The 8586-nt window shown below is 43.9% G+C and overlaps 1 protein-coding gene across 2 annotated transcripts in view; it reads left to right on the top strand.

Moving 5' to 3' along the window:
* The window catches only part of LOC121915041 (phospholipase A and acyltransferase 3-like), a 13475-nt gene extending 7697 nt beyond the window's left edge, over positions 1-5778 (top strand). The window contains exons 1-4 of one of the 2 annotated variants that reach the window (XM_042438868.1): positions 687-847; positions 2722-2824; positions 3931-4199; positions 5207-5778. In XM_042438868.1, the coding sequence (XP_042294802.1) occupies positions 812-847; positions 2722-2824; positions 3931-4199; positions 5207-5314 (516 nt within the window). In that variant the 5' untranslated portion in view covers positions 687-811 and the 3' untranslated portion in view covers positions 5315-5778. Of the gene's footprint in view, positions 1-686; positions 848-2721; positions 2825-3930; positions 4200-5206 lie in introns of those variants that run through there. The other variant, XM_042438867.1, reaches the window with a different exon arrangement.
* Positions 5779-8586: the final 2808 nt, after the last annotated feature.

The following is an 8586-nucleotide window of genomic DNA, read 5'->3' as shown; positions in this document are numbered from 1 at the left end:
TAGAGTTGCACTGGAGGGCCTGGAGATTCCTAGAGAAAACCCTTCTCTAGGCATTTGTAGGTCCTCCAGCATGATTTTATGTTCAGCTTCTGGCAGATGTTGACTTAGAGTTGCACTGGAGGGCCTGGAGATTCCTAGAGAAAACCCTTCTCTAGGCATTTGTAGGTCCTCCAGCATGATTTTATGTTCAGCTTCTGGCAGATGTTGACTTAGAGTTGCACTGGAGGGCCTGGAGATTCCCAAAAAAATGTTCTCAGAAGTTTGACTCACTGCGTTGACCCTCCTGAAAATTTCAGTATTAAAACAACCCTTTGAAAAAGCAGCTCTTGAATCTTATGAAGTTATCCGCAAGGGGTGGGATTGTGGGATTGTGTGACAACTGGCTTGTGTTGCAAGGTTATACTTTCAAAAGCTTAAACATCCACACTTGTTTGCATTTATTTCCCCACTTTCTAAAATGGTGCTGGGTCAACTTAGGTTTCATACGGTCAGCTTGACCCCGTTGTTCCGAACTGGAGGTTATCGCATATCAAGATCCTTTCTTTGTTTTGTTTCCAGTTTGTTGTGAAAGTCTCTTGTTGTGCCCAATTAGGAATTTGGAGATGGTCCCTTGGAACAACACTGCACAGTTTTTTATCTGACGTGGTCCATTGGGAGCAAAGCAGTGGCTTTCCCTTTTATTTTCATTTTCCATCCATTCCTGCTATTTTGCAGTTGCAAATTGTTTTCTAGCAGGGACCAGAACAGCTCTTGCTTTGGTGCGCTTGTATACTGTATTACTGGGCATTTGAGGACAAAGGCGGCATTGATCATGGCATCCTATGATGAAGCGCCAGCATTTGACACAGTAAGCGAACGCTGCGACTTGGTGAAAAGTTTGCAGCTTTAAAGGGAATGAGAGGGAGGGTGCAGATGGAGATCAAGGGGCATTTTTTGGCCCGTCGTGTGGAGCAACAGTGACGTTAGGTGATTTTATGAGAAGGTTAAGAGGTGATATGATAGACCTGTTTAAATATTTGAAGGGGTGTCACATTGAGGATGGAGCAAGCTTATTTTCTGCTGCTCCAGAGAATCAGACCTGGAACAATGGATGCAAGCTATAGGAAAAGAGATTCTACATTAGGAGGAACTTCCTGAAAGTAAGGCCTTTATCACATGAGGAACTTACTGCGTTGGAATCGTGGCCCAAATGCTTCAGAAGCATGGAGGTGGGTTTGCCGGTTGCGCTTCTCAAACGCCATTGAGGCATTTCGCTGTTCTTCCATCGACGGATTGTTTGTGGAGCAGCCACTGTTTGCATAACAGGGGATCCCATTATTACAGAAATGGCTGCTCCGCAAACGATTCATCGACAGGAGAAGAGCGGGATGCGCTTCAGTGACGCTTTGGAAATGCGGCCGGCAATCCCACCTCCACGCTCTTGAAGTGTTTGGGCCACGATGCCAGTGCAGTAAGTGCCTCGTGTGAAAAGGTCCTAAGAGCTATTCTACAGTGGAAGACACTGTGCCAGAGAACAGTGGAGTCTCCTCCTTTGGAGGTCTTTAAGCAGAGGCTGGATGGCCATCTGTCGGAGATAGATTGATTGTGTATTCCTGCATGGCAGAATGGGATTGTCATCTCTTCCATCTCTATAGACTCTATCACACGGAGGAGGCAAGTGTCATGAAAACGTGATTAAAACGTGTCAATAGTGCAATCGGGGGGAAGATGATCACACCCCGCACGCTTGTCCCGTTTGTGTCCCATGCGTAAACTGTAATGGACTCATCATTGGATAATAACAAAAACTCCCATTATTACCCAAAGACACATCCATTACAGTTTACACATGGGACACGAATGGGAGAAGCGCACAGGGGTGTGATAATCTTCCCCCGCGATTGCGCTATTACCATGTTCTAATCACGTTTTCATGACACTTGCCTCCTCCATGGGACAGCGTCCTATGATTCTATGGATGCCATGGTTTTATCGGAGCAGTTGTCTTTCAGGTGGTGATCCGTCTTGTTTCACTGACTTCAAAATATAGTAATATCCTTAGCTGTGTCAGAGGAATCTCCTCTGTTTGTTCTGACAAGTGGCGTCTTGGACTTTGGCCCACATTCATGATACCTCTGGTGCAATTTATGGAGGTGAGGCAGGTGATCAGGGGACTATCCAGACAGTCTACTACTAGACTACTAAAGAACAGGGCTGGAGATAGAGTTCGTATTACCTTATAATGGTGTTTAAAAAGGAACTCATAGTTATTGCATAGATTCTATTGTCTGTTGACTTTTTAAAAACACTGCACAGCTATATTGTGTTGGCGCCTGTGTTATTGGACATCTTATTAACGTGAGCAATGCTGGGCACGCTTGATGTTTTTGTTTGGAGAACTAGCAAATTGGTTTAAAAGGAAAAAAGCGTCTGACAAAAACCACAGCAGAAACAAAGGGATTCCATTTAGCCGCCATCGGTTCCCGAAACAATCAGGGCTTTCTTTTGAAAGGCTGTTGTGTTGCGTTTGTGAATTGCTTAGGAAAGCTGCTTCCATGGGCCTAGTTACCCCAGGACTTGCTGTCTCTGACTTTTGCTTTGGGAGGTTGTGAGGTTGTGTTGCGCATGCTGCCGTTGCTAGCTAAATGTTCTTTCTTTGTTTTCCTGTTTACATTGTCACAGAATGCAGATATATATATATATATATATATATATATATATTCTATTTCCTCTCCTTTGCAGGCCAATCTGGAGCCTGGGGATTTGATCGAAATTTTCCGCTTTGGTTACCAGCATTGGGCCATCTATGTGGGAAACGGCTACGTGATTCATCTGGCTCCGCCAAGTAAGGAATCCCCCTCATTCCTATTCAGATTTCATTGTGTTTGTGTCTGCTAGCAGCAACCTGACCCTTGGAAGACTGCCAGACTTAAAGGTCCGGAGATATGCAGAATGATTTTAAACATTATTTTAAAGGCACAAGGGCAGGAGCCAGCAAAACATAAAAATGGGCAAGCTTTGCCTCCTTGGCTGAGGGCTAGAATGTAAGATTTTAGTGGCCTCATTCCCACTTACAGATCAATCGGTGTGTGATCCAAATCGATGGATCAATTCGACAGAGGAGCAAGGTTTCCACTACGTTTGCCCCAATCGCATTTCCCCCTCTAAAACAGTCCACTTATAGTTCACATTCATGCATGAATCGATTGAAAAGGGACCCGCTCCAGCCAGCCAAAGGGCAAATTTAAATCGATTCCAATCCGCATCTGGTTCACACTTGCGCAGAATTGATTTATCCAAAAAGGCGCAGAAAACGTCAGTGTCAAAAAGACGCGGGTTAAGTGGGTCTAGCATATAACCCCACTCACAGAATCGCTTCAGCAATTTGGTCTAAGTGGGAACCAGGATAGTTTAAACCAGTTCAAAACTATTTGCGATCCGGTTTAAAAGGTAGTGGGAATCAGGCCAGCATTTCATTATGTTGTGTTGTTGTTGTGTGCCTTCGAGTCATTTCCAGCTTATGGCGGCCTTAAGAAACATGAGGTTTTCTTGGAAAGATTTATTCAGAGGAGGCACACAACAACCACAACAGCCAACAATACTCTAGAACAGTGATTCCCAAACTCTAGTCTTCCAAGTGTTTTGGACTTTAGCTCCCAGAATCTGACCATTGGCCAAGACAGCTGAGGCTTCTGGGAGCTGAAGTCCAAAACATCTGGAAGGCCAGACTTTGGGAACCACTGCTCTAGAACATGGGCAGTGTTTGGTGTGGGCTTGCTGAAATAGTCAATCACATTGTATTGTCTTCTGCATCCCCAAATGGCGCACCTTGGATAAATACTTGATACCCCTTCCTCAACTGGGGAAAGTGGGAGAAGCAATGTACCGGGAAGCATCCCTGAATCACTCTCTCTCTCTCTCTCTCTCTCTCTCTCTCTCTCTCTCCTGAAGCTGAGTTTGCTGGGGCGGGTTGTGCCAGTCTGATGTCCACCCTAACGGACAAAGCCTTGGTGAAGAAGGAGCTCCTGAGAGACGTGGTTGGCAAGAACCGGTACCGGGTCAACAACAAGCATGACGCCAAGTATCCCCCGTTGCCCTTGGCCAAGATTGTCCACAGGGCCGAGGAAAGAGTGGGCCAGGAGCTGGAGTACAAAGTCACCAGTGAAAACTGTGAACACTTTGTCAATGAGTTGCGCTATGGAGTAGCCAAGAGTGACCAAGTAAGTGGTATGGGTTTTTTAAAAGAAGTCCTGCAAAGGATGCTGGTGACGGTGGTCTTGCTATGATTGATGTTGTTCTTATACACCTCCTACTTCTAAGTAGTGATACCTTGTTGGGATCGCTCTCTCTCTTTCTCCCTATTGAGTGCCTTCAAGTCATTTCTGACTTGTGGCGATCCTATCACAGGGTTTTCTGGGCAAGATTTGTTCAGATGAGGTTTGTCATTGCCTTCCCCAGAGGATGAGAGAGTGCGACTTGCCCAAGGGCACCCAATGGGTTGCATGGCCAAACTGGGAATCAAGCCCTGGTCTCTAGAGTAATGGTCCAATGCTAATTTTCCATGAGAGACAACTAGATTTGTGGTTTCATTACCGCAAATGGATTCTGGAAACAACAGTTGATATATATCTACATCCACCAAATAAAAAAAGGCTTCTGTTCCAGGTTTTTGCACCCAGCAAGTTGCTCAAACTCAGTGGGATTGAGAGAAACCCACTCAGCCCTACTGAAGTTATGTATTACGGACATTCTTCCAGTTGTAAAAGCACAAGTGAGGATCATAAAAGTGTCCCTTTTGTCAAGCTGGAAAAAATCAATTCGGCAAAAGGGACGTTTTACCACTCTCTCTCCTATTGTTTTGCAACTGGAAGAGTTGCATTGTAGAGTACCATCCAAAATCCACAAGACAGTGATACCTTTCTTGGACCAACCCAAATACACATTATGCACACCGCAAGCTTTCGAATCTCCACTGGCTTGCAGTGTGCATAATATGCATTTGGGTTGGTCCATGAAAGGCAAAGGGGTTAAAATGATACAGGAGAAGAAGAAAAAAAATAACCAATGATGTTAGTCCTAACCCTGCATTTGGTCAAGATGTTGTAGTCGAGGGTATAGATGATACTGTGCTTTGCTTATATGGCCAACGCGGCTACCCCCGGATATGTTTTCTTTTGTATTGAGGAACCTCTGGCTTTGCTGACGGCTTCTCCCTTTGCCCCTACAGGTCCGAGATGCCCTTGTAGGGGTTGGCATTGCGGGTCTGGGCTTGGCTGCCCTCGGACTCTTTGGTGCCGCCGTGGTGAAGAAGAAGAAGAACCAACAGAACCAGTAGCAGAACCAATAACAGAGACTCTGAGAAATTGTGCTCCCATGACTTTTTCTCCTGTTTCTTTTTTTTAAAACAATGAAATAATGACTTCTTAAAATGAGTTGCGACTGTTTGGGGCCACACTCCAAAGCTCCCTAGAGATCTCTAAACTGCCTGTTTTGAGGACAACATTGGTTCCTTGGGTCTGAGGTACCAGTAAGTGTTCACGGTCCTCATGGAGTGGATGGGATGAGACATGTGTTTTAATGCTACTGTGGTTTGGACAGTGACTGGGATCATTTCCAGCAAGCCATCTGTAGATTAAGCTGAGAGAAGAGCCTAAAGGTTATCTTGTAAACTCAGATTTTTTGTGGGTTTTTCAGGCTATGTGGCCATGTTCTAGAAGGGTTTATTCCTGACGTTTCGTCAGCATCTGTGGTGTTGGCATCTTCAGAGAATGCTGGCATGGAAAATATATAGACCCCACTCTCTTCCATGCCAGCATTCTCTGAAGATGTCAGCTGCAGATGCTGGCGAAACGTCAGAAATAAACTCTTTAAGGACATGGCCACATTGCCTGAAAAAACCATACAAAACTATGGATGTTGGCAATGAAAGCTTTGATTCTTCTTGATTCATAGCCTGGTCACTTAGTCCTATGATCACTTAGTCACTAATGGCAGAGAAAGCCAGACTTGAGAGCTCCTTGAGGCTATTTTTTTTCCTGACAGTCTTCGGTTACTTTTCTTTCTTCCCTTTGTTTTTATTGAATGTGTGCTGTAGCATGTGTTTCTGAAGCTTTCTGTACTGAAACAGTGTTCTGGTGAGACATGGGTTCAAAATACAGCCCCTACACATTTCAGACCGCCAGCTTTTATGTTATGTGAAAGCCAAGGACCTGTTTGTTGGAAATAAAGGCCATTTTTACAACCGGAAGATATGTCCCAAAGTTGCCTAAGAAGGTGCCCTATGGGGTAGCAAGTCTTTTACAACCTGGAGGGCCAAGGGATTCCAGGGCATTTAAGCAGTACTCCTCTCCCTCTAACAAGGGACTGATTCCCACTACCTTTTAAACCGGATCACAAATCAGTTTGGACCAGTTCAAATGATCCTGAATCGATTCGCTGAAGACCTGTTTAACCCGCGTCTTTTTGACGCTGATGTTTTCCGCATCTTTTTGGATAAACCGATCCTGCGGAAGTGTGAACCAGATGCGGATCGGAACCGATTTAAATTTGCCCTTCAGCCAGCAGGAGCTGATTCATTTTGAACCGATTCATGCATGAATGCGAACCACAAGTGGATTATTTTAGAGGGGAAAAAATGCGATCGGGGCAAATGTAGTGGGAACCACGCTCCACTGTCAAATCGATCCATTAATTCGGGTTGCAAACTGATTTATTTGTAAGTGGGAATGAGGCCTATATATCTTTACCTACCTACCTACCTACCTACCTACGAATGTATGGTACCCTCTTTTCCATCTATGGTCTAAATATGTGCAACATTCACCCCATCTCTAAACAATACTAGCAACTATTTAAAAGGGATTTTCTAAGCAAAGATCTTTCGAAGTGTTTAGTTCAATGCTGTAGGCTGCATTTCAGAGGAAGGAAAAACTCCAGCCAAACCACCTGAGTATTCCTTGCTTGAGAAAAACTGTATGAAATTAATGGAGTCACTTGTAAGTCGGCAGGTGACTCGAAGGCACATATATACACACTCTGTACTACTTCGGCTGAAGTCTTTCCCCCTCCGATGCCATACATCTTTATCCCTCCCCACTTTGCATTGGATTTGTCCCTAATTTTTTTTTGTGTCGTTGCCGTTTTATAAGGCAGCAGGGAGACCTAAATCTTATAGGTAACGTCCCAGGTATGGCTAGCAGTCACTTTTATTGCTTGGCGATAAAAAAAGCCATCACAATAGAGGATAACACTAAAAACAAGATTAAAAAAAAGAAGACGCATGAGGTCTAGCAGGATAGGCGCCCTTCCAATTATGATACTACAAGGACGATAAAACACTCTTCCTTTTACTGTAAATATCGGGGTTTTTTACTAGCTTCTCTTTAAAAATGATGTTTCATAAATGACATAAATGTATCCATGAATTAAAAAAAAAACCTGGGCAGATCAGAGGTTTTTTTTATGTGTTGTTACGGGCAGTTAGGGACCTTAGGATTTGGGGTTATGGCCACATTTGTCTGCATGGATTTGCAGTTCCAGGGCTTGAGTTTGCAATGTATATCATAACCCAGATGTAGGGAAGAAGGCAAGTCCGGATCTAGTTGTAATGATTTGCAATACATTATTGGCAAGGATTTCTGGTTCCCAGTTGCTTAAGCATAGAAATAAAATGTCTCACTTTCTGCCCTAAAATATATATAATATAAAGAATATTATATATAAAGAAACTCTGGGATGGCCAGGAACAGTGTGGGAGGAACATGAGGTCTATGAGTTCATAGTTGGAAAGTACACTCATCCCTCCATATTTGCAATTTGATTATTCATGGATTTGATTAATATGTTCTCTCTAGGAACATCTAGATCCTCCAGGGCAACTCTATGGTCAATTTTAACTAAAAGTGGCACTGAAAGACCTAGAGATTCCTAGAGAGGATACTCTACTAGGCCTTTGTAGCTCCTCCAGTGAAACTCTATGGTCAACTTTAACTTGTACTGAAAGGACCTAGAGATTCCTAGAGAAGATACTCTAGTAGGCCTTTGTAGCTCCTCCAGAACAGACAATGGCCAACTTTAACTTGCACTGAGGCCTAGAGATTCCTAGAGAGGACACTCTACTAGGCCTTTGTTTTTGTAGCTCCTCCAGAGCAACTCTATGGTCAACTTTAACTTGCACTGAGGCCTAGAGATTCCTGGAGAGGATACTCTACTAGGCCTTTGTAGCTCCTCCAGTGAAACTCTATGGCCAACCTTAACTAAAAGTCACACTGAAGGAGCTAGAGATTCCTAGAGAGGATACTCTACTAGGCCTTTGTAGCTCCTCCAGCACAACTCTATGGTCAGTGACTGTTGGACGTCGACCACAGAGTTGCGCTGGAAGACCTAGAGGTTCCTAGAGAGGTGTCCTCACAGGTAAAAACATGGTGTTTTTGTTATTTGCGGTTTTTCCACATTCACGGGAGAATATGGAGGGACAAATACAATATCTTTTAAGAAATAAATAACTAAAGATAGGTAATTTCTTACACGAAGTAAGGTTCTTGTGTCTCTTCAGCCTGATAACTCTCTGCTCTTACTGGCCAACTGTATTAAAAAACTCATGACATC

The sequence above is a fragment of the Sceloporus undulatus genome, chromosome 9, assembly GCF_019175285.1.
Source record: "Sceloporus undulatus isolate JIND9_A2432 ecotype Alabama chromosome 9, SceUnd_v1.1, whole genome shotgun sequence".
Taxonomy (NCBI): domain Eukaryota; kingdom Metazoa; phylum Chordata; class Lepidosauria; order Squamata; family Phrynosomatidae; genus Sceloporus; species Sceloporus undulatus.
Note: the sequence above shows the minus strand (reverse complement) of the source record. Positions and strands in the feature narration are given on the sequence as shown.